This window comes from Diceros bicornis, chromosome 32, assembly GCF_020826845.1.
Source record: "Diceros bicornis minor isolate mBicDic1 chromosome 32, mDicBic1.mat.cur, whole genome shotgun sequence".
In the NCBI taxonomy this organism is placed as follows: domain Eukaryota; kingdom Metazoa; phylum Chordata; class Mammalia; order Perissodactyla; family Rhinocerotidae; genus Diceros; species Diceros bicornis.
In genome coordinates, this window is record NC_080771.1 from 11,352,973 (window position 1) to 11,378,881 (window position 25,909).

Here is a 25,909-nt window from a genome sequence, read left to right on the forward strand (position 1 = left end):
GCCCCGCCCCGGGGCGGGGCTAGCCCGGGCCCCGCCCCCGGGGGCACTTCCGGCTCCGCGGAATTCCGGGCGCGGTGCGGTGGCCGGCTGACCGGTCCTGCTGTGGTGGAGGAGGCCCCATGAGTGCGGCGCCCCTGGTGGGCTACAGCAGCAGCGGCTCGGAGGATGAGGCCGAGGCCGAGGCCCGGGCCCGGCCGGGGGCTGGAGGCCGCCATCGGTGAGGAGCGAGGAAGGCTTTCTGGGGAGGGGACGGGTTCACGCGAGACCCCGAGGGGACCCGAGGGTCGCGGTGGGGTGGGGGGTGCAGGGCGGCTCGCGAGGAAAGGAAAAGGGGCACAGGGAGAAAGGAGGATCGGAGGACAGCCCCGGACAGAGCCACAGAGTGCCCCCACCTGGCTAGGCCGAGGTTAGGAGGCAGGAAACGTGGGTTGGGGTCCCGCCTCCGCCGCTGGCCCACTGCATCTCCTGGCGCGCACCGCTGTACCACCCAGGGTCTGTTTCCTCACTGTCAGGTAGAGTCCACCTTACAGAGGAGGGAACTGAGGTCCAGAAGGGGCACATGACCTGCCCAAGACCGCAGAGCTAGGAAGTGCTGCTCCAGTCCAGTTAGGGAATTGACCTCTGAACCACACATTGCTGCCTGCCCAGTTGGTTCCCGTGAGGACCACACTTCCTGCAAAGTCTGCGTCCTGGAGTCGCTGGGAGACCCCAGTGAGACAATACTGGGGACAGAGCTTTGTGGTTATCTAGAAGCTGCTTACTGCACCTGGTGAGAAATAGACACACAGAGTCACGTGTATAAGGGGTTTACAACTTTCCTTGTATGTACAGAGGTGGAGAACGCTAGCAGGATAAATGTGCTCGCTTTCTTTTTTTGTCTTGCAGTGGACAGAGCCCCCTTCCCAGCCAGAGGTTGCCAGTCCCAGACAGTGTGCTGCACATGTTCCCGGGCACCGAGGAGGGGCCTGAGGATGACAGCGCAAAACATGGGGGCCGCGTGCGCACCTTCCCCCACGAGCGGGGCAACTGGGCCACCCATGTCTACGTCCCGTGTGAGTAACGTGTGAAAGGCCCGTGGCTGAGACTGATAGGTGCCTTTTGGTGGGAGGCAGCTGGCCCCAACCAGGGGGAAGAAGCCAGAGACCTCTGACATTGGTGGTGGGAAAGAGATGGACTCAGCAGAGGGAGAAAGAGTTTCAAGAATTGGGAAATTTTTCTGTAAACTTGGTTTCAGTTTAAATTCATTGCCTGAAATATATTTTATTTATTTATTTATTTATGTTGGTGAGGAAGACTGGCTCAGAGCTAACATCCATTGCCAATCCTCCTCTTTTTGCTGAGGAAGACTGGCTCTGGGCTGACATCTGTGCCCATCTTCCTCTACTTTATATGTGGGACGCCTGCCACAGCATGGCTTGATAAGCAGTGTGTAGGTCCGCACCCGGGATCCAAACCCACGAACCCCAGGCCGCTGAAGCAGAGCGTGTGAACTTAACCACTATGCCACCCGGCCGGCCCCCTGCCTAGAATATTTTTTATTAACTCTGAGTATAATGTTCTCCCTGCTCGTGAGGAGGTGACTAAGGGAGGGTGTCGGGCAGCGTCAGGGCCATCCCAGTGTGCAGCTGCAGCTGGCACTTCATTTCTAAGAGGGCCCTAGCAGGGTTCCAGCCCCACCCTGGCCCTAATGAGTGAGTGGCAGGCAGGAAATGTCCAGGCTTCAGCGTCAGACCTCGCTCCACTACCCACTACTCTGGGTGCCCCTTATTAAGTTACTGGACTGCTCAGAGCCTCAGTTTCCTCATCTCGAAAATGGGGACAATAGTGATACCTATCTCCTAGGACTTTTGTGAAGATTAAATCAGCTAATCTGTGTCAAGTTCTTAGCACAATACACAGAGTAAGTGGTGGCTCTTATTAGTTTGTGTTAGATCAAGTAAACTCTTGGGACCTCCATATCCCCATCCACAGAATGGGAATGGTTCTCTATACTGCCTGTTTACCAGGACTTTTGGACAAACTGAGTAACACACTGGGTGTGAGCAGACTCTTAACCCTGCAGCTCTAGTCACATGTTTGATTAAAAAATAAATAATATGTGAACATACGATGGTTGGCATTGTAGTGTTCTTTGTCTTCGTGAAAAATTAGGAGCATTCTAAATGTCTATCAGGAGATTCTAAATGTCTCCTAGGAGACTGATTAAAGAAAGGCGCTGTTTCTGATTGTGGATTACTGTGGAGCGGTGATCACGAGCTCGACCTCTGTATTGAGAGGAAGGGTGTGCAACACGTAGTGTTAGATGAAGAAAGCCAGTGGAAGAACAGTTTGAATGATATGCTCTCATCTTTTTTTTTTTTTTTTTCATTCTTGATTTTTATTGATATTTTAATGGTTTCTAACATTGTGAAATTTTGGGTTGTACATTTTTGTTTGTCCATTACCCCATATATGACTCCCTTCACCCCTTGTGCCCACCCCCCACCCCCCCTTCCCGGGTAACCACAGTCCAGTTTTCTCTGTCCATGTGTTGGTTTATATTCCACATATGAGTGAGATCATACAGTGTTTGTCTTTCTCTTTCTGGCTTATTTCACTTAACATAATACGCTCCAGGCCCATCCATGTTGTTGCAAATGGGACGATTTTGTCTTTTTTTATGGCTGAGTAGTATTCCATTGTATATATATACCACATTTTCTTAATCCAATCGTCAGTCGAGGGACACTTAGGTTGCTTCCACTTCTTGGCTATGGTGAATAATGCTGCAATGAACATAGGGGTGCATAAGCCTCTTTGGATTGTTGATTTCAGGTGCGTTGGATAGATTCCCAGTAGTGGGATGGCTGGATCATAGGGCATCTCTATTTTTAATTCTTTGAGGAATCTCCATACCGTTTTCCATAGAGGCTGCACCAATTTGCATTCCCACCAGCTGTGTATGAGGGTTCCTCTTTCTCCACATCCTCTCCAACATTTGTTGTTTTTTGTCTTGGTGATTATAGCCATTCTAACGGGCGTGAGGTGGTATCTTAGTGTTGTTTTGATTTGCATTTCCCTGATGATTAGTGATGTTGAGCATCTTTTCATGTGCCTATTGGCCATCTGTATATCTTCCTTGGAGAAGTGTCTGTTCATTTCCTCTGCCCATTTTTTGATCGGGTTGTTTGTTTTTTTGTTGTTCAATTGTGTGAGTTCTTTATATATTATGGAGATCAACCCCTTGTCAGATGTATGTTTTGCAACTATTCTCTCCCAGCTGGTTGGTTGTTTGTTCATCTTGATTCTGATTTCATTTGTCTTATAAAAGCTCTTTAGTCTGATAAAGTCCCACTTGTTTATTTTTTCTTTAGTTTCCCTAGTCTGGGTAGGCATGTCATCCGAAAAGATTCCTTTAAACCCAATGTCAAATAGTGTGTTGCCTATATTTTCTTCTATGAGTTTTATAGTTTCAGGTCTCACCTTCAGGTCTTTGATCCATTTTGAGTTAATTTTTGTGAATGGCGATAGCACATGGTCCACTTTCATTCTTTTGCATGTGGATGTCCAGTTTTCCCAACACCATTTATTGAAGAGACTTTCCTTTCTCCATTGCATGTCCTTAGCACCTTTGTCGAAAATTAGCTGTCCGTATATGTGTGGTTTTATTTCTGGGCTTTCAATTCTGTTCCATTGATCTGTGTGTCTGTTTTTGTACCAGTACCATGCTGTTTTGATTACTATTGCTTTGTAGTATGTTTTGAAGTCAGGAATTGTGATGCCTCCTGCTTTGTTCTTTTTCTTTAGGATTTCTTTAGCTATTCGGGGTCTTTTGTTGCCCCATATAAATTTTAGTATTCTTTTTTCTATTTCTGTGAAGAATGTCATTGGGATTCTGATTGGGATTGCATTGAATCTGTAGATTGCTTTAGGTAATATAGACATTTTAACTATGTTTATTCTTCCAATCCACGTGCATGGGATATCTTTCCATTTCTTTATGTCATCGTAGATTTCCCTCAATAATGTCTTGTAGTTCTCATTGTATAGGTCCTTCACCTCCTTGGTAAGATTTATTCCTAGGTATTTTATTCTTTTTGATGCAATTGTAAATGGTATTATCTTTTTGAGCTCTCTTTCTGTTAGTTCATTATTAGCATATAGAAATGCAACTGATTTTTGTAGATTGATTTTGTACCCTGCAACTTTGCTGTAGTTGTTGATTGTTTCTAACAGTTTTCCAACAGATTCTTTAGGGTTTTCTATATATACAATCATGTCATCTGCAAATAGTGAGAGTTTCACTTCTTCGTTACCTATTTGGATTCCTTTTATTCCTTTTTCTTGCCTAATTGCTCTGGCCAAAACCTCCAGTACTATGTTGAACAGGAGTGGTGAGAGTGGGCAGCCCTGCCTCGTTCCTGTTCTCAGAGGAATGGCTTTCAGTCTTTCCCCGTTGAGTATGATGTTAGCTGTGGGTTTGTCATATATGGCCTTTATTATGTTGAGGTACTTTCCTTCTATTCACATTTTATTGAGAGTTTTTATCATAAATGGATGTTGTATCTTGTCAAATGCCTTCTCTGCGTCTATTGAGATGATCATGTGGTTTTTATTCTTTGTTTTGTTGATGTGATGTATCACGTTGATTGATTTGCGGATGTTGAACCATCCCTGCGTCTCTGGTATAAATCCCACTTGATCATGGTGTATGATCTTTTTAATATATTGTTGTATTCGGTTTGCCAATATTTTGTTGAGGATTTTTGCATCAATGTTCATCAGCGATATTGGCCTGTAATTTTCTTTCTTTGTATTGTCTTTGTCTGGTTTCGGTATCAGGGTGATGTTGGCCTCATAGAATGATTCAGGAAGTGTTCCATCTTCCTCTATTTTTTGGAATAGTTTGAGGAGGATGGGTATTAAATCTTCTTTGAATGTTTGGTAAAATTCACTGGAGAAGCCATCTGGTCCTGGACTTTTATTTTTTGGGAGGTTTTTGATTACTATTTCAATCTCTTTACTTGTGATTGGTCTATTCAGATTCTCCATTTCTTCTTGGTTCAATTTTGGGAGGTTGTATAAGTCTAAGAATTTATCCATTTCTTCTAGATTGTCCAATTTGTTGGCATATAATTTCTCATAGTATTCTCTTATAATCCTCTGTATTTCCATGGTATCCGTTGTAATTTCTCCTCTTTCATTTCTAATTTTATTTACTTGAGCCTTTTCTCTTTTTTTCTTAGTTAGCCTGGCTAAGGGTTTGTCTATTTTGTTTATCTTCTTGAAGAACCAACTCTTTGTTTCATTAATCCTTTCTACTGTTTTTTTGGTCTCAATATCATTTATTTCTGCTCTGATTTTTATTATTTCTCTCCTTCTGCTGGCTTTGGGCTTTGTTTGTTCTTCTTTTTCTAGTTCTGTTAGGTGTAATTTAAGGTTGCCTATTAGGGCTTTTTCTTGTTTGTTAAGGTGGGCTTGTATCGCTATGAGTTTCCCTCTCAGGACCGCTTTTGCTGCGTCCCATATGGTTTGATATGGCATGTTATCATTTTCGTTTGTTTCCAGATAGTTTTTGATTTCTCCTTTAATTTCATCAATGATCCATTGGTTGTTCAGTAGCATGTTGTTTAATCTCCACATTTTTGTCACTTTCCCAGTTTTTTTTTCCTGGTTCATTTCCAGTTTCATAGCCTTATGGTCTGAAAAGATGCTTGTTATGATTTCAATCTTCTTAAATTTATTGAGGCTTGCTTTGTTTCCCAACATATGGTCTATCCTAGAGAATGTTCCATGCGCGCTTGAGAAGAATGTGTAGTCAGCTGTTTTTGGGTGGAGTGCTCTGTATATGTCTACTAGGTCCATCTCGTCCAGTTTTTCATTTAAGTCTAATATTTCTTTATTAACTTTTTGTCTGGATGATCTATCCATTGCTGTAAGTGGGGTGTTAAGATCCCCTACTATTATTGTGTTGTTGTTGATTTCTCCTTTTAGGTTTGTTAATAGTTGTTTTATGTACATTGGTGCTCCTATGTTGGGTGCATATATATTTATAAGTGATATGTCTTCTTGATGGAGTGTCCCTTTTATCATTATATATTTCCCTTCTTTGTCTTTCTTAACCTGTTTTATCTTGAAGTCTACTTTGTCTGATATGAGTATGGCAACACCTGCTTTCTTTTGTTTGCCATTAGCTTGGAGTATTGTCTTCCATCCTTTCACTCTGAGCCTGTGCTTGTCTTTAGTGCTAAGATGTGTTTCCTGAAGGCAGCATATTGTTGGGTCTTGCTTTTTAATCCATCCTGCCACTCTGTATCTTTTGATTGGAGAGTTCAATCCATTTACATTTAGGGTAATTATTGAAATATGAGGGTTGAATGTTGCTGTTTTGTCACTTATTTTCTGGTTCTTTTGCATTTCCTTTGTTTCTTGTCCCATTTGTTTTGGACTGCCAATTCAGTTTGGTTGTTCTGTCTTATGATTCTTCTAGTTTTCTCTTTGTTTATCATATGTGGTTTTAATTTGATTATTTGTTTAGTGGTTACCTTGAGGTTTGGGCGAAAAATCTTCTGTATGAGATAGTCCATTATCTGATAGCCTCCTATTTCCTTATACTAAGTCAATTCAGTCACTTTCCTCTTCCCCTTCTAAGTTGCTCTTGTTATACCTTATTCTATCTTGTGTTGTGGCTGTGTGTTTACAGTGATGAGGTTAAATTTATTTTTGGTGAATTTCTTCCTTTGATCTTTGAGTTTAGTATTTAAGTGGTTGCTAACCTATTCCGGTAAAGATCTACTATTTCTCTGATTTTGTCTACCTACTTTTCTCCTTACTCCAAGCTTTGTGTTCCCTTTCTCTTCTTGTTTTCAGGCCTGAGGGCCTTCTTGAGTATTTCTTGTAGTGGCGGTCTCGTGGCCATGAACTCCCTTAGCTTTTGTTTATCTGGGAGAGTTACTATTTCTCCATCATATTTGAAGGATATTTTTGCTGGATAGAGTATTCTTGGCTGAAAGTTTTTGTCTTTTAGTATTTTGAATATATCATTCCAGTCTCTTCTAGCCTGAAAAGTTTCTGTTGAGAAATCCGCTGAGAGCCTGATGGGAGTTTCTTTGGACGTTATTTTTTGTTTTTGTCTAGCTGCCCTTAATATTGTTTCTTTGTCGTTGACCCTGGCTAGCCTTACCACTAGGTGTCGTGGTGAAGGCCTTTGTCTGTTAATATATATAGGAGTCCTGTTGGCTTCGCTTACTGGTATTTCCTGCTCCTTCCCCAGATTTGGGAAATTTTCAGCTATTATTTCCTTGAATAGGCTCTCTGTTCCTCTTTCCCTCTCCTCTCCCTCAGGAATACCTATAATTCTTATGTTACATTTTCTAATAGAGTCCGATATTTCTCAGAGTCTTTCTTCATTTCTTTTTAGTCTTAGTTCTCTCTCTTCTTCCATCTGGAGTATATCTGTATTCCTATCCTCTAAAGTACTAATTCTTTCCTCCATATTGTCAGCTCTGTTCTTTAAAGATTCCAGATTCTCCTTTATCTCCTCCATTGTGTTCTTCATCTCCATCAGCCCTGATAGGTTTTTCTTTATGATTTCAATCTCTTTTGTGAAGAAACTCCTAATCTCATTTAATTGTTTGTGTTGTCTCGTATTTCGTTGAGTGTTTTTATGATAGCTATTTTGAAATCTCTGTCATTTAGTTTATGGATTTCTGTGTCTTCGGGGTTGATTTCTGGGTGCTTGTCATTTTGTTTCTGGTCTGGTGATTTCATATATTTTTGCATTGTGGTTCCTGTGTTAGTTTTGATTTTCCTCATCCTGGAAGTCTCTGGTTGCAATTTCCACCTGCCGCCACTGTGTGGTGGTAAAGGGCTGTGTAGTCTAAGCCCCCTGCGCTCTGCCCCAGTTTTTCTGCTGCGATCCGCAGTTTTGTTTTGTTTTGTTTTGTTTCTTTTCCCCACTGCGATCCACGGGTCCAGTCCAGTTTATTCAGGTCTGCCTCGGACCGCTAGATCTGGTCGAGCTGCAGACTCCGGGTTGCGGGGAGGGGGGAGCTCTCTCTTTTGCCCTCTGGGTCCCTGACGTGGGAGGCTTCTCGTTTGCCCCTCTTTATCCGCTCTCTGGGTTGCTCAGATGTTGATGGTAGCCCTGTGGCTCCTCTGAGCCCTCTGTGCGGGAGTTTCCCACTGGCTGAGAGCGCCCGAAGAACTACAGTTTCCCGCCGAGGGCCGCCCCTCCCCCCTCTCTGGGAGCCGTGCGGACCGGATCGCTGATCTGATGGGGAGGGAGCGGAGTTCTCCTTACCTCTCCCCACTTCCTCCGGGGGCCCAGCACGTTCCGCTCTCAGATGTGCGGCAGTGTGGATCCCTCCGCTCCAGCTTTTGACTGTCTGGGATTCCGTTGTTGGTCTGTGGCTGTTACTTTTGTTGTATTTTGTGGGGGAAGAATTCACAGGAAAGCTCACTCCGCCATGATGCTGACGTCACTCCCTGCTCTCATCTTTTTTAACAAATAAAATATGTTCATTAGTACATGCACTGGGAAAAGGTTTTTTGACAGGCTTTATCTCTAGGGTAGTAGTCTTGAAGGTGGGGTGTATGTACTCCGGGGAAGAGGTCAGGATGATCCATTAGGAAGAAAAGTATTAGAACTTTTTTGTGTATTTCTTTTTATCTCGTCTTTTTAAATTTCCATTCTTGAGAGTACATTGTATAACACACATAATTTTACAAAGTAGCACACGTTTGTATTTATAAATAAATACACATGTATTGCAGGTATGTGTGCAAGCTCCTTTTACTAATGGCGCCTGTGATCAAAACAGTTTGGAGACCACTGCTCTAGGTGATAGGATTTCAGGGGCCCCTGCTTTCTCCTTTGCATTTCCTTTTTGCTTGGATTCTTTCCACTGAGCATGTGGGTGTTACTTCTGTAACCAGAAATACATATTAAAATATTATTACAATATATAGACATAGGCTGCTGTCGAAGTAATTTTCTCCTAAAACCCAGAGTAAAAAAGGCCTCTGCCTTCTCGGCTTCTCCATTCAGCCATGCCACCCTGGCTAAGGGAACAGCCCACCCTCTCCACTCTCCCCCTCCAGATGAAGCCAAGGAGGACTTCCTGGAACTCCTTGACGCGTTGCTGCCCCACGCCCAGACATATGTCCCCCGGCTGGTGAGGATGGAGGCGTTCCACCTCAGCCTGTCCCAGAGCGTGGTTCTGCGTCATCACTGGATCCTCCCCTTCGTGCAGGCTCTGAAAGACCGCCTGGCCTCCTTCCCGAGGTGAGTGCCGAGTGCTTCCTGCTGCCCCGCGTCTCCCTCCCCTCCAAGGCTCCTCTTCCTGTCCTGAGCTACTGTGGAGATATAAGTGTGGGGTGTGTTACCCCAGCAAGCAGGCCAAACCTGAAGGTTAGAACACTGAACTTCTGGGGCCGGCCCCGTGGCGTAGCGGTTAAGTGCGCACGCTCTGCTGCTGGTGGCACGGGTTCCTGGGTGCGCACCAACGCACCGCTCGTCAGGCCATGCTGTGGCGGCGTCCCATATAAAGTGGAGGAAGATGGGCACAGATGTTAGCCCAGGGCCAATCTTCTTCAGCAAAAAGAGGAGGATTGGCATGGATGTTAGCTCAGGGCTGATCTTCCTCACACAAAAAAATAAATAAATAAAATGATTTAAAAAAAAAAAAAGAACACTGAACTTCCAGGGCTGCCTGCTGCACATCCTGTGTGACCTTGGGCACGCCACATAAGCTCAGGAGGCTCCCGAGGCCTTATCTGGCGTGTAAGTCATGGGAGTGGTGGTGGCTGCCTCAGAGGGACTTGTGAGTGAGATGAGGTCATGTGTGCCCTCAGCGTGGCACGTGGCGAAGGATCAGGACTGGACCCAGCTTCTGGTCTTGTCTACCAGTCTAGGGCTTTTTTTCCTTAACTATTTTCATTCCTCTTCTTCCTACCAGAAATGCCTTTCCTCCTAGACTTGGCCAGATCAAAGCCCCGCTCTTTCATTGAGGCTCTTCCAATGGGCTCCCCCAGAATCCCTCAGTGCCGGGGATCGTCCGGTCCTGTGGTTGTTTACACCCCTAGAGCTCATTTCACTCATCCTCCTATCCGGTCATTCCCGTGTCCATCTTCCCCTTTGGAGCCCAGTTCAGGCCCAGGAATGCGCTTCTCTGAATCACCACACATCTTTTCTCCAGGTGCTTTCCTCACTGTAGGCATCAAATGCGTGTTTGCTGAATGACTGAGCAGGCAAGAGGGAGCCCAGAAATCATCTTCTGTATCTTCTGAATGTTGGTTCTAGAAGGAGCCTCAGAAGCCATCGAGATGGTGGTTTTCTCACCCTGGTTTTATCTGCAAAGCCCTTTCTTTAGATGAAGTGTACACGAAAGCCCAGACGTGTAGATATGTAAGAGAGAGAAAAACAAAAATCTTCTAGCTGAAGCCCGCAGTTTGGGAGGCCTTAGGAGGAAGTCCATGGATCTACTCTGTCCCGTTGGAGAACTGCCAATTTAGTCTAACCCCCTCTGACAGCCAGAGGAGAAAGGATTTGCTCCAATTCAGCTAGTTAGCCAGAGAATCAGAACTAAAACTCATCTCTCCACCTAATCCAGCCCTCGCCCCTGCTTTTCATTGTCATTACCAAATTTATTGAGCCATATGTGTATTAGTCAGAATTCTCTTGATCTCAGGTGCCAGAAATCCAACCCCAAGTCCTTTAAACTGAGGGGGACTTACAGGCTGGTGTAACTAAAAAGTTCAGAGGTGGCACTGGCTTCGTGCGTGAGTGGATTGGGGTGAGCAGATGTCGGATGGCACCTGACTCACCATCTCTCGGCTCTGCCCCTCTCTGTGTTGGCTTCATTCTCACGAAGGCAAAGGAGGCCCCCAGCCTGGAAAGAGAGCCTTCTCTTCTAAGAGCTTCAGTAAAAGTCACGGGAATGACTTTGATTGGTCTGACTTGGCTAACATGCTCTCCCTTTGTGAGCAGAGTTAACAAAACCCTTTCCCCTTCTACATGAGAATGCTTCAGTTATCCTGCTTCTAGTCTGTTCCCTGGATAAAGCTGTGTTCACGGGCCACATCACTTATGGTGAAAATGACTTACTGGCACACTGCATCTGGGCTGGGAAGACCGTGAGTGAACTAAGCCCCTGGTGGGAAGCTCGGCTCTGGGCTTCCCTGCATGCAGTGGTCCTTTAACTGGGCGAGTCCCTGGCTGGGAACTCTGGAAACTTTGCCCAAGGGCCGTGACAAGAGATGTTGGTCCCTGGGGGTCATGGATGTAGCTTGTTCTCTTGCTCACTTAGGGACCAGAGAACAGCACCTGGAGCTGGGTTGGGACCCTTGATGCTGCCCTCCTGGTGCACGGTGTTTCCTAGCCCATGTCCTGAATGAAGCCGGGCCACGTGGCCTCTTCAAGTTTGTCTGGTTGAGCCTGAGATGACCAAGAGTGGGCAGTGCACCTTTGATTCTGTTGCTACGACTGAGGGCATGCCGTGCCCTGATTGACCAGGCCTGGGTCATGTATGCACCCTTGGAGCAGGGGGGTGGAGACCACTTCACTAGCACAGAGTGGGAGAGCAATCTTCCAATACGAGGTTACCAGGAGAAGGGGTGTTGGTTGGTGTATTAGGGCTCTCCAGAGAAACAAACCAGTAAGATATCTATGGATATATATAAGAGGAGGTTTATTTTAGGAATTGGCTCATGCAACCTACAGAGGCTGAGAAGTCCACTATCTGCCGTCTGCGAGCTGGAGAACCAGGAAAGCTGGTGGTGTAATTCAGTCTGATTCCAAAGTCCTGAAAATCGGGGGGCTGATGGTGTAAGTCCTGATATGAGCCTGGAAGCCTGAGAACCAGGAGTGGCAATGTTGGAGGGCAGGAGAAGATGGATGTCTCAGTTCAAGCAGAGAGAGAGTGATTTTGCCCTTCCTCTGCCTTTTTATTCTATTCAGGCCCTCAGTGGATTGGAAGATGCCCACCTACAGTGGGGAGGGCCATTTGCTTTACTCAGTTCACCAATTCAAATGCTGATCTTTCTGCAAACACCTCACAGACACACCTGGAGATAATGTTTTACCAGCTATTTGGGCATCCCTTAGCCCAGTCCAGTTGACACATAAAATTACCCATCACAAGTCCACCCCTTGTCACCTTGATACCTGTATGCATTTCCTTAAACCAGACTTAGTCTCCAGGTTAAGATGGTAACAAGGTCATAATTCTGCCTGACATGATACAACTGTCCTGTGTGCATCTGAAAATACGCTAACCCCTTCCCTGGAAAAGGAGGGAAAGTTCTTAAGTGATGCCTACTTTTCTCCTGATATCCCATAACTTGAATATTATGGTATAAAATAAACAATACTTAAATACTGATGCAAAGTCAGTACATCTTATATTACATGGGGAATAACAGAAGAAAGAAAACATATCTATATGTACACACAAACGTATTCATAATAAAATAAGGAGGAAATACTCATGACAGTTACAGTCTTTGTTTCTGTAACTGGTCACATGGTCGCAGCTGGTATTTATAACTACCTTTTACTACCTAGTCTGTATTCCCTTTGCCTTCGGCAGGTACGTCAGCTGGTTGTGGTTCTTTACCTGGAGGAGTGACCCAAACCTTCATTCCTAAAGGATCTGGCCCGTTATTTATCCTGCCTGGATGGGGTGGTTGTAGTTTTCCATTGACCTTAATCGCAGGGCATGGTAACACTCTGAGACGCCCTAAGGGAGCTCCTGTTTTCCAGACATCTCTTCCTTACCTCCACTGTGGAGCAGTGGTCCGGTTTCCCGTTGGTAGTCAGGATCGGCCACCCCAGCCAACACCGGAATTCCCTTCCTGTTGATTCAAAGGCATGAGGAGCCCCAAGTGGCCAGCTGGCAGTCTTAACTTCCCATTCAACGGGGTCATTATGTCTCCCGGTGGAAGCATTCCTCCCTTTGCAGCTAAGACCTCTAGGCCACCAGAGCGTAAAGTTTGGGAACAAACTTTATGGAAGCAAAAATTTCGCTAGTGGGTCACTAAGGTAATAGTGAGTGGTGCCCCTCCCATTTCCACCCCTTGATTCCTGGATCCATGAATCCTGGCTATGGGGGAAACAGCACCATATGTTGGGTGCCGATTCAGAGCATAGACAGCCTTCTGGAGAATGTTGCCTCAGCCTGCAAGGTACTGCTACCTGGCTGGCACTGTAACTGAGTCTTCGGAAGGCTATTTCACTGTTCTCTGAAGCCAGCTGCTTCAGGATGGTGGGGAACATGGTAAGACCAGAGAATCTCATGAGCGTGGGCCCATTGCTGCACTTCTTTTGCTGTGAAGTGAGTTCCTTGATCAGAAGCAATGCTGTGTGGAATACCATGATGGTGGATAAGGCATTCTGTAAGTCCATGGATGGTAGTTTGGGTAGAAGCATTGCATGCAGGGAAGGCAAATCCGTATCCTGAGTATGTCTCTTCCAGTAAGGACAAAACACCGCCCCTTCCATGATGGAAGCAGTTTAATGTTATCAACCTGCCACCGGGGAGCTGGCTGGTCACCCCGGGGAGTTGTGCCATATCAGGAGCTCAGTGTTGGTTCCTGTTGCCAGCAGATTGGGCACTCAGTGGTGGCTATAGCCAGGTTAGCCTTGGTGACTGGAAATCCATGTTGCTGAGCCCAGATACAACCTCCATCCCTGTCCCCGTGGCCACTTTGTTCATGAGCCCCCTGGGCAATGACGGGTGGCTGGGGAAGGAGGATGACTGGTGTCCACAGACTGGGTCACCCTATCCACTTGATTATTAAAATCCTCCTCTGCTGAGGTCACCCTTTGGTGAGCATTGACACAGGACACGAATATCCTCATGTTTTTGCCAGTTCCAAGAGGTCTATCCACATATCTCTTCCCCAAATTTCTTTGTCACCAACTTTCTAATCATATTCTTTCCAAGTCCCTGGCCATCCAGCTAAACCACTGGCCACAGCCCTGAGTCGGTATATAATTACACGTCTGGCCATTTCTCCTTCCAAGCTGAGTGAACAACCAGATGCACTGCCCAAAGTTCTGCCCACTGGGAGGATTTCCCTTCACTGCTGTCCCTCAGGGCCGTCCCCGAGAGGGGCTATGGTGCTGCAGCTGTCCACTTTCGGGTGGTGCCTGTACATTGTGCAGAACCGTCTGTCAGCCAGGCCCGAGTTTTCTCTTCCTCTGTCAATTGTAGGGAACTCCCCATGAGGCCACAGGTGCAGGCTGGGAGAGAGAAGGCAGTGTAGTAGGAGTGGGGACCATGGGCACTTGGGCCACTTCTTCACGTAACTCATTTGTACTTTCAGGGCCTGCCCAGGCCTGATTGTATACACCACTTCCACCTGGTGACGGAGTGCTGCTCTGCAATGCCCAATTATGACTTGGTGGGTGAGACAACACGGTTCCTGATGGGCAGCTGAGGGCGCATGGTATCTTGGTGGCCCATGGTCAAGCATTCAGTCCCTACTATGGCCCAGTAGCAGGCCAAGAGCTGTTTCTCAAAAGGAGAGTAGTTCTCTGTGTATGATGCAGGGCCTTCCTTCAGAATCCTAAGGGTCTGCACTGCGATTCACCCACAGGGGCCTGCCAGAGGCTCCAGACAGCATCCCCATCTGCCACGTCAAGCATGGGATCTGCTGGATCATGTGGCCCAAGTGTCAGAGCAGCTTCACAGCAGCCCGGACCTGTTGTTGCAGAGCCTTCTCTTGTTCTGGGCCCCACTGAAAACTGGCAGCTTTTCAGGTCACTCAGTAAACGGGCCGGAGTAACAGACACACCCAGATGAGGAAGATGTTGCCTCCACAATCCAAAGAGGCCCACTAGGTGATGTGCCTCTTTTTTGGTTGTGGGAGGGGCCAGATGCAATAACTTATCCTTCATCTTAGAAAAGGGATATCTTGACACGCCCCAAACCAGTGCACCTCTAGCAATTTCACTGAGGTGGAAGGCCCCTGAATTTTTGTTGGATTTATTTCCCACCCTCTGGCATGCAAATGTCTCACCAGTAAGTCTAGAGTAGTTACTACTTCCTGGTCACTAAGTCCAGTCAGCATAATGTCATCAATGTAATGGACCAGTGTGATATCTTGTGGAAATGAAAGGTGACCAAACCCTGCAAAATAATTATGACATAGGGCTGGAGAGATGATCCACCCCCGAGGTACGGCAGTGAGGTGTACTGCTGGCCTCGCCGGCTGAAAGCAACTGCTTCTGGTGCTCTCTGCTAACAGTTATCAAGAAGAGCATTTGCCAGATCGGAGCCGCGTGCTGGGTCCAGTGGGTGCGCTGCGTTGCTCAAGCAGCGGCAGCACATCTGGAACAGCAGCTGCGGTGGGAGTCGCCACCTGGTTAGGTTGATGGCGATCCACCGTCGTTCTCCAGGACCCACCTGCCTGCCGCACAGGCCTCGGAGGAGAGCTGAACAGAGATGCGGGCATCGCCACCCCTGCGTCTTTCGAGTCCTTCGTGGTGGCGCTCATCTCTGCAGTCCCTCCAGGGACGCGGGATGGCTTTCGGTTTACTATTTTCCTAGTTAAAGGCAGTCCTGATGACTTCCACTTGGCCTTTCCCACCATAATAGCCCTCACTTACCTGGCTGAACCTGATGGTCCCTGTGTAACGGATCTGAGTGGTGGGTGGCTGGGTGTTTCTGCCCCAGTTTCACACCAACAGAGACCCACTTCCCCTCATTAAAGCATCATAGGTGAGAGCAACGGCTTTGGAATCAGCAGGCTGGAGTTCAAATTGGAGTTCACCAAATTCAATGTCGCCAAGCTTCAGTTTCCTTGTCTGTAAAATGGGCGTAATTATCTTGCCTGCTCACAGAGATGATGTGCACGAAGCCCTCAGCTCAGCCCCTGGCACATGGGAAATGTCCTTGTTATGGCTCAGACTAGATGGGCATTGTCTTTTTTTTTTCTCTCCTGCTGAGGAAGATTCGCCCTGAGCTAACATCTGTTGCCAGTCTTCCTCTTTTTTGTATGCGGATCACTGCCATAGCATGGCTGACGAGTGGTGTAAGTCCATGCCTGGGATCCGAACCTGGGCGACTGGAGCGGAGCGCTCCGAACTTACCCACTACGCCATTGGGCCAGCCCCCAGAATTGTCTTTTTTAAACCTGCAAGGAACAAATTGGCCCTTTAATGATCTATTATCACCAACTTGATGAATAAGACTTTCTCAGTTCCCATCAGTAAAGGGAGATAGTCTCAAATTGTTTATTTGAATGAACTGCTATTAATAAACTAAAATTTTTGGTAGCATCTGAATGATGCTGTGTATTAGTTGGACTGGGTGATTATTTAAGGTCTTGTCCAGCTCTAACGTTTTAGAGTTCAGCTTACCACCTGTATAATAGGATGACAATACTAAGTGTGAAATGAGTTAACTATATTTTCAAACTACTATTTTTTAATATAAACTATTTTTTCTGATTTTTTTCTTATTATTCTTCCTGAAATGTGGTCTTTCTTCTTCTGAATTTCAGATTCTGCTTTACTGCCAACCGGGTAAAGATTTATACCAATCAAGAGAAAACCAGGTGAGTCTCCCGCCTCTGCCCCCAGTCACTTCCAGAAGATTCTTTGGACTAAAGATTGTCTGTCCCAGGTTTTTGTTTGTTTGTGTTTTAACCAACTCTATGACTACAAAGGCAGCTGTTCCCAAATGTGAACCTTTCATTAAGAAAAATAACTAGGGGAGCATGGGGGGAGGGGCAAAGTAGAGAAAAACATCGTGGTATAGAGAGAGAAGCCTGAGATGGAACGAAAAGCCGGGTTCCTACCCAGCTCTGTCCCCAACTTAAGGTTTAGCTCATCTCTTCACCTCCATGACCTTCCGTTTCCACGCCGTCACACGCTTACCCTTGATACATCCACAACTGGGCAGTTGTGGGGCTCAACTGAGCCAAACAGGTTTTGATAAGTATTAAAGTATTGAAGAAATTGTTATTATCAAGGCTTCAAAGTGAGCCTTTCTGTGTGATCCACTCACTGGGCTGCCTTCTCTTAGCACCTCTGAAAGGAGGGCTCACTCATTCATTCACTCATTCTATGCTGCACAGATTTATTAAGCGCCTGCTCGAGCCAGGCACTTGCTGTGTACTGCAGATTCAGCAGGAAAACGTCCGCACAGTCCCTGCTCTCAGGGATCTTACATCCTGTAGGGGAGACAGATAATAAAGTAAACGAGATCATTAGTAACTATGGTGTGATACAATAGACAGTCAGGAGCGGACGGCCAAGGAGGGCACCAGGGAGGTGGCATTTGCTGGCAACTTGAGGATGGGAAGGAACCAGCCTTGGGAACAGGTGCTGGCAAGAGCCTCAAGTAGAGGATACAGCAAACCAAGTAACTCGGAGGCAGGAAGGAGCTTGGCGTGTTTGAGGAGGCCAGTGAAGTGGAACCCGGGGAGCACGTGGGAGAGCAACAGGAGATGAGCTGGGCAGGGTTAGCTCATGCAGGGCCCTTCAAGGTCAAGGGAAGGAGTTTGGATTTTCAGTGTAATGGAAGCCATTGGGGGATGTGAACAGAGGAGAGACATGATCTCATTTATGTTTGTAGATGTCAGTCTGGCTAGATCGCGTCTGCGTCTGTGGCTACTGAGTGGAGGCGAGTGGTAAGAGAGCAAAGGTGGACGCAGGGAGAGCAGAGAGGAGGCAGGTGCCGCCAGGTGAGGGACCAGTGGTGGCCTGAATTAGGGCGATGGCAGTGGAAGAGCCAAAAAGTGGACACATTCGTAATATACTGGAGGTAGAATCAACTGGAATTACCAGTGGGTTGAATCTGTGTGAAGGGGAAGAATCAAAGTAGATTCCTGGGTTTGGGGTAAATAATGACCCCATTTTCTGTGATGGGAAACACCAGTGGGATGAAAATCAAAAGTTGTGCTTTGTACCTGTTAGGCTTTGCTGCCTGTGAGACCGCCAGGTGGAGATGTCACGTACGCAATTGGGTATACAGGAGAGGGGCCAGCTGGAGATAGAAATTTGGGAGCCATCGGCCTGTGTGATATTTAAAGCAGGGCTGGGTGAGATCGGCCCACTGGAGAGTGCAGATGGAGCCTGTGAGAGGGCTGAGGATTGAGCCCTGCAGCCTGTGGGCATTTAGAGGTCGGAAAGAAAGGGCGGCAGAGGAGAAACAAGGAACCAGAGGTGGGATCAAACCAGGACTGTGTAGTGTGTGGAAGCCAAGAGAGACAAAGGTTTCCAGGAGGGAGGAGTGAGTGGTGTCAGGTACTGCTGAGTGGCCATGATGAGGACAAAGAAGTGTCCACCAGATGCGATAACACGGAGGTCGTTGGCCGCTTTACGAGAGCAGTTCCCGGCGAAGTGGGTTGAAGATGAGAGGAGAGGTTTAGAGACAGTGAAGGTAGACACATCACCTGAAAAGAAGTTTTACTGAGAATGAGATGGGATTGGCTGAAGATGTGGGTTTAAGGGAGGGTTTTAAAGATGAGAGAGCATGTCTGAGTGCTGATGGGAAGGGAGCTGGTGCCAGAGAGTGAAGTCCTCGAGAAAGGGTCGAGACTCGGGAGCAATGATGGAGAGCACGGATGCAGAGGCTTTGGGGTCTGTAGACTTGGCAGTGGCAGATGTAGGCGTTCCCTCAAGGGTTGTCAGATCCTGGGAGGGAGGAGAGACATGGGGTTAGACTTGGGGAAGGAAGGTTTACAGACAGAGGAGGGAGGATTGAAAGAGCATTCTGCAGGGGAGACAGATAATAAATCTCAGAGAGCAGGAAAGTGAACTGACCCAGAGACAGAGAAGGAACGCATGGCCCAGACCTCTGGGCTTTCTGTCTGTCCATCCTCTGCCCCAGCGCGGGTGGCTTATGTTCTCAGAGGCTGCGTCTCACACCGTGTTCTCCACTTCTGCCTCCCCGCAGGACGTTCATTGGGCTCGAGGTCACCTCCGGGCACACCCAGTTCCTGGACCTGGTTTCAGAGGTAGACAGAGTCATGGAGGAATTTGACCTCACCACTTTCTACCAGGTAATGATCAGGGCTTTTTCTTCTGCATGGGCCCATCTATAACTGGAATAAAACCAGCCTTCAAGAAGCCCTCGTGAGTGGAAACTGAAGAGCCCTCCAGAACTTTCCCATGTGAAGTGTCCTGAATGCCAGCCTGCCGAGGACACACACCCCTCAGAGATGAGGGCTCTGGGGTGTGGTCAGATGTGGCCCACCCAAAGGCCAAGATTTCTTAGAAATCTTTTGTTATATCTTAAATATGCACGAGATTTATGCCTTCTATTCCATAACGTATCCACGTTTATTTTTATATTTTTTAAGAAGTCATTTTCCCAAATGTTTTTTAGTAAAAAATTAAAAACACTGCAGGAGGAGTTGTAGCTTCACATAGCTTCCTGTGCCTTGCCCCTTGCCCTCCAGGGGGACTTGAACTCCCAGCTGAGTATCAAGGCTTTAAAGGGCCATTGGTTTTGATATATTCTTTTAAAATCATGCTGAGGTATATAAGTATGAATTTGAATAGAGAAAATTACTATTTCTTCATAATTTTAGACATTTTGGGTTTTGTTCATTTCATCCTAAAAAGTCTGTCATCTATTGAAATGTGTTAGATCAGAAAATAGAATTGGAGCTGGGTTCTCTTCCACATCCCAGATTTAATGACTCTCTGTGATATGTAAAGAAGAGCCTCTGAGAACAGGAGTGTCTTAGTCAGCTCAGGCTGCGTACAAAATACCGCAGACTGGGTGGCTTACGCAACAGAAATTTATTTTCTCACAGTTCTGGAGCCTAGAAGTCCAAGATCAAGGTGCCCTCAGGCAGAGTCGGGAGGACTTTCTTCCCGGCTTGTGACAGCCGTCTTCTCCCTATCCTCACATGGTGGGAACAGGAAGCAAGCTCTCGCTGTCTCCCATAGGGGCACGAATCCCATCGTGAGGGCCCCACCTTTGTAACCTCATCTGAACCTAATTATCTCCCAAAGGCCCCATCTCCAATACCATCACAGTGGGGGTTAAGGCTTCAACATATGAATTTGTGGGAGGACACAATTCAATCCATAGCCAGGACCACCCCAGGGCTATTTGATCTATCTGTGGAGGGTGCTTGGGATCAACACTGAGGGTCTGATCTCCCAGGGGGCAGGCCAGGGGTCCCCTGGGATACCGTGACAGCTCCGTCACAGACGTGCCGCGATGTCTGGACCTGCCTTGACCTCCAGGTGACCACCTGCCTCCCTGCTGTTCCCCCGCAGGACCCTTCATTCCACATCAGCCTGGCCTGGTGTGTGGGCGATGCACGACTCCAGCTGGATGGGCAGTGCCTGCGGGAGCTACAGGTGAATTCCCAGGGCGGGAGCACAGAGGGTGCTGACCTCCAGAAGTCATGGGCTAGAGGGTGGGGAGGGCGAGGGAGCCGATTGGCCCTGAGGATCAGGCATGCAAACCTGAATGCCTGGGAAATCACAGACATCGCGTGAGACCCAAACACCTTACCTCGCTACTCAGAGTGCAGTCCTGGACCAGCAGCATCAGCATCACCTGGAAGCTTATCAGCAACACAGACTCTTGGGCCGCACTCACACCTAAGAAACCAGAATTGCATTTTAGCAAGATATCTAGGGCTTTGTGTCACCGTTAAAATTTGAGAAGCACTGCCCTAGAACACTGATCTGGAGGATGCTGCAGGCCTCCCCTGAAGTCCTGGCCCCTCGCCCAGAGGGCAAAAGCATGGGTGCCACAGGGGCCTGGCAGATGTTGGAAATGAGTGAAATGTGCCAGGTGTAAAGAACATCCACCCTCGTGGCCTTGCTTGTATTTGAGAGGGAGGTGATATATTTCCCTTTCCCCAGTGCCCTCCGAGGAGCTGATGCTCCACCTCTGAGCACCAATCAGCCCTGCAATCCTGGGAGGTCGGGCCTATCAGCCCTACTTTGAAAATGAGGAAATGGATGCTCAGAGCCCTGGATTACAGAATCCAACAAAACCAGGACTGGGACCTGGGGCTGCAGGAGCCCGAAGCCAGAGCTCTTTGCTGCCTCCAGCGTGGTTAGGGGGAGGAGACAGTGGGGAGTGTTGCCGTGCAGGAATGTGGACCTAGTGTTGCTAGCACTTCTGTTTTCAAGAGAAGCCAGAAATCTGGATTTTTATGTGCAATCTCCCTATTTTCAAAGGTTTGCAGCTAATATGTATTTTTTTAAAAAACACATTTTGCAAGCCAAACAAAACATGTGCAGACAGGATACAGCCCAGGGCCCTCATCAAATAGCCACCTCTGCTTCAGCCTAACCACAGTGGAGGCCGCAAAGAGCTCTGGCTTCGGGCTCCAGCAGCCCCAGGTCCCAGTCCTGGTTTGGTTGGATTCTGTAATCCAGGGCTCTGAGTGTCCGTTTCCTCCTCTGCAAAGTGGGGATGATAGGCCCGACCTCCCGAGACTGCAGGGCTGATCGGCCAAGAGAATAAGCGCAGAGCCTGGAGCCTGCCTGGCCCTCGGTCTCCCCTCAGCACTGCCTCACCTCTGAAGGGTCCCAGTAGGCGGGGTTGTTTGCAGTGCCCTCTGGGTCCCTGATTCCCCTTCAAGTGACTCTCCTCTCCCGGCTCCTGCTTTAAGGCGATTGTGGATGAGTTTGAAGACTCCGAGATCCTGCTGCGCGTGCTCGCCGGGCAGGTCCGCTGCAAGTCTGGGAACAAGTTCTTCTCGATGCCTTTGAAGTGAGCACCAGGGGCCCTCTGTGTCCCAGGCCCCTCTGCAGGCCAGGCAGAGACGGAGGAGCCTGCTCAAGTTGATGGAGGTGCTCCCAGCCTCCCGCTGGGAGACTGGCCCGAGGTGCAGCCACTCCTGGTTGTCCCTGGGGAATGCTTCTCTCCTGGTCCTTTTAGGTCACAGGTCGGGTGCCACTGTGTTGTGGTCATTCCTGGAAGTCACCAGTAGAGGGCAGCCTGGACTTCCTAGTGCTAGGTCTATGGTGGTTATGCAAAAATAAAAAAATTGGGGGTCACCCGGTGAGCCCACTGTACTCAGCCAGAATCCCCACTGTAATCCCTCCAACAAGGGGCCCCTCCCCCACACTCCCCCTTCAGCTGTTTGCATTTCGATGCCACTGGCCTCAGACCAGGGTTTTTAAAACCATCATGCCCTGGCTCATCCCTGCTCAAGCCAGGACGAAGGGTGCTTCAATGGGTCTGTCACCATCCCTCCTTGAAGCGTCACTTTTATTTATTTATTTTTAGTCTCACCCCCTCCTATGCCAGCAGAGGCCATTTGAGGGCCAGGGTACAGAGTGCTAATTTGTGGTTCAGCCTCAGTTTTCTCCATTCCTTCCTCCCGCTCGCCCCCAGCCAGGTGGCTGGGGAGATGAGCAGATGTTTCATTTTGGCCTGGCTCCTGGCTTTAAGCCAGGCCCCCAACGCTCTGTGAGCTCTGGCTTGCCCTCAGCTTTCCCTGTCACAGTTCTCTTCTGCTGCCCCCAGCTCCCTGCTGTGGCCTGCCGGCATCCTGAGGGGGACACGGAGCGAAGGCCGGGGGTTGCACAGAGTTTTTATTCATCAAGCCCTCACCAGAGCAAAGGACCAGTCCTCTCTCATTGCCGTCTGGATTTCTGGTGATGGATGGAGAGATATTTTTATGTTAAATAGTTTTAAATTATGTTCAGCAAATAAAAATGGTGGATTTTGTCTTGGACTGCTTCTATTCAACTAGATGAAAAGATGAGTTTCCTCTGCCCCTGTCTTCTCCAGCAGGCTTCACAATCCGGTGGGGGGACACTTGGGAGTCTCTGTTATGACTTGTAAGGTGGCCATGAGAGGTGTTAATGATGCCTGAGTGAAATGAGGGTGGAATCCCCAGCCTGCCAGGCCTGCACACCAGAGAAGTCTACCTACCACATCTGGCCCAGGGCGGGGCCCGTGGCAGGGGGTCGCTGCCCCCATTCCTCATCAGTGTAGGCACAGACATTTAGACCTGACACAGCTCTAACCCTTTCACAGGCCTGTCAGGACCCTCTCATCTGTTTCTCCCAATAACCCCCCAAAAAGTAAACTGAGTAGGAATGATGATTCCGCTTTTACAGAGGAAGAGGTTCAATGACCTGCCTGGGGTCACGTGAGCGATCAGCGGTGAGGCCCTGCATCTGCCCTAACCTCAGTCCCACCCTAGTGCAGCCCTGCCACCCACGCCTGCTCCACCCCAGCCTGTGGCTCTGGCTCTCACTCTGCCTCCTGCGCCCCTGCGCTTCCCGAGACAGGCTCCCAGTCACTGCGCTGACAGACCCAGGAGATCACAGTCTGTGCCTTGTTCCCCAGCCCCACTGCGTTGATCTGCTGATTCAACTCTGACTGGTCAGTCAGTTCTTCTGGCTTTTGAGGTCATGCTAGAGAGAGAGAAGCCAGGCATCCTTCCTGGCATGCAAGGACCACAGCAAGTCCACTGTGCAGCCAGCACTTACTGACAGCTGCTCTGTGCCAGGCCTTGAACTGGGGCACTTGGTGAATCAGACTCATGCAGCCTTCTGGATGCTCACAATGGCAGGGACTGGGAAGTGCAAGCAAGGCCACCCAGTTTCCGGCAGGTTCCAATTTCAGGATGGAAGCCAGCCTCCGACAAGGCAGGGTCTGTGGGCACAGACCACCTGATTGTCCTTATCAGAGACACCAAGCCCCCATCTTGGGCAGACTCACTCTTCCTGGGTGGGGCCCACGTGTGATGGAGCACCACCATTAACAAACCCAGGAGGACTGCCGGGCGGTCCCCTGGGGGAGATGTGGCACGGATGGAATTAGAGTGCAGCAACTTTGAGGAATGGGCCAAGATCGATAACAGGCTCTTCACTGGAGAATGGAAGGTGGTGATGGAGGAAGGAAGTGGGAGATCACTGAGGGGGGAGGGGTCGGCAGGCTGGGCCGTGGAGGCAGGCGGCAGGGGCTTGGCGGGCACCCAGACATTGAGTGTGCCGCCGGAGAGGAGCGCGTTCATGAGCCAGCGCTCCGCTGACAGTGCAAAAGCAGCTGGGGCTCTTCCATAAGAGGAGATGTGCTCCGGAGACAGAAGACAAGACCAGCGCAGGCTGGGGTCCACCCCTAGGCAGGCTGGCGCTGGATAAAGAAACGCTCTTGATGGGGATTTTATCACACCAGGCAGAGTGCAAAATCAACACATCTGGCCTCGGTGTCCTCAGATGTTCCCTGCAGGCCAGGGAAATGATCATCTCTCAGCCCTCTTGGCCCACTTCCACCTGGCACCCTCGGATCTCTCCACACGCCTCCCCAGACCACCCCAGCTTTGTTTCCAGGGAAGAGGGAAATTACCGTGGCTTGTTTGTTTATTCCTTGTCTTGGTACCAGGAGCCTGAGGGAACCGAGGGGGGCGGCCCCGGGATGGTGGTGGGGGCCCTGGGCCTGGTGCCAGTGCCTTTCCTTTACTAAACAAGGGACCTCGCCACTACCTGAGCCAGAACGTCCCTTTTACAAATGAGGAGACAAACCCAAAGAGGAGAAATGACTTGCTCAAGATTGCCCAGTAAATGAGTGCTGGGGCAGGAACCCCACAGCCTGGCTTCTAATCCAGAGCTGTTTGTACAACCCCTCACACCATATCAGGGTCTCGGAATGAAACTGTGAAATGACGTGTCTGGGCTTTAATTCAAAAGGCTCCAAGAAAAAAACGGGTGGGGGAAGGTTGGGGTCTGGATGAAATGATACTAGCAAAATGTGGATCATGTTTCAAGCTGGTTGACTGAAGGGCGTTTCAAGCTGGTTGACTGAAGGGCGTTTCAAGCTGGTTGACTGAAGGGCTGGTGTTCACACATCTCAGTCCCACTGGTCCCCACCAGCCTTGGGTTCTGACCAAACCCAGCAGAACCAAAGATCCCTGGGATGGATGGATATACAAACCCACCGTGGAGCCCTGAGGTCCCTGTAGGGGCCAGCACCAATCATTGGGAGCTTCAAGTTCTGGTCACAGAGATGCCCTCTCCTTAAGGTAGGATTTCCCCGAAGAGGGGAACCTCCAAAAGAGAAGACAATGGCCAACCTTGTCTGACCATGAGCCTCTAACAGCATTGCTCATGGGTCCTGGGCTCCTCTCTTTACTAGGTAGCCCCATAAACATTTTTTTAAATTGGCTGATTGGGAATAAATATTGTGAAAGATTACAATGCTTTCAGTTCAACTGGCACAACCCTGTTGTCCATTTCTGATGACCACTGTCCATTTCCCACATGGAAATTTCAAAGCAAAATTTTAGAAATCCAATTCCCAAAGGAGGGACCCCGCACAGAAATTTTTGGTGGAAATGGATGAAATTGCCCCAAGCTTTTCTCCAAACCCCGACTTCCTTTCCCTGAGGAAGCTCTGCCAAACACCAGGTCACGTCCACCCACCATCGGGGTTGACGAAGATTCTTTGCTTCACCAAACTTGAGTCAGGCTCCCTTGAACCCTCTCCCCAACAAGGCCCCTCCCTGTACTTCCTTCTAGAATCCAGTTTTAGCAAGAATCCTACTAAATAAGGTTACTGAGAATTTCCTACTCTGATATCTGATCACACTCCGCCTCCCCCCTGCCCCCAGATGATCTCCCATCACCCCACCTGCCTTCAGCCAGAATCCCCGAGACTTGATGTCTCCTCTTAGTAATTTTCCATCCACCAACGCCTCCCCACCCCCAACCTGCTCCTTGGCTCTAAATCCCCACTTGTTCTGGTTGTATTTGGAATTGAGCCCAGTTCTATACTGGAATCTCTCTTCCCCTATTGCAAGAGTTTTTTAAATAAAATCTACCTTCACCGCTTTAACTTCTTTCTGACTCTGGTTCTCTCCAGCAGTTTTTGGTGTTGTGACTTGGATGTGGATCGGAACCACCATCGGACCCTCGGACTCGACCACCAGGCCTCACGGTGCACACCTAGACCTTTTGTCTCCAGTCTGCTTGCTGGTTTGGGTAACC

The 25,909-nt window shown here is 48.5% G+C and overlaps 1 protein-coding gene across 1 annotated transcript; it reads left to right on the top strand.

Moving 5' to 3' along the window:
* The first annotated feature begins 49 nt into the window (after window positions 1-49).
* On the top strand, window positions 50-22,650 carry USB1 (U6 snRNA biogenesis phosphodiesterase 1). Its single transcript, XM_058527920.1, has 7 exons — window positions 50-217; window positions 886-1,052; window positions 9,082-9,265; window positions 16,489-16,542; window positions 18,888-18,993; window positions 20,225-20,308; window positions 21,580-22,650. The coding sequence occupies exons 1-7, from the start codon at window positions 120-122 to the stop codon at window positions 21,682-21,684; spliced, it is 798 nt and encodes a 265-aa protein (XP_058383903.1). The 5' UTR covers window positions 50-119; the 3' UTR covers window positions 21,685-22,650.
* The last annotated feature ends 3,259 nt before the right edge of the window (window positions 22,651-25,909 follow it).

Excerpts from the sequence above, each read along its gene's own strand:
- USB1 (XM_058527920.1), top strand. The coding sequence starts at position 120 with ATGAGTGCGGCGCCCCTGGTGGGCTACAGCAGCAGCGGCTCGGAGGAT. Across the intron at positions 218-885 it reads GGGGCTGGAGGCCGCCATCG|TGGACAGAGCCCCCTTCCCA; the intron begins GTGAGGAGCGAG and ends TTTGTCTTGCAG. Across the intron at positions 18,994-20,224 it reads ACCTCACCACTTTCTACCAG|GACCCTTCATTCCACATCAG; the intron begins GTAATGATCAGG and ends GTTCCCCCGCAG.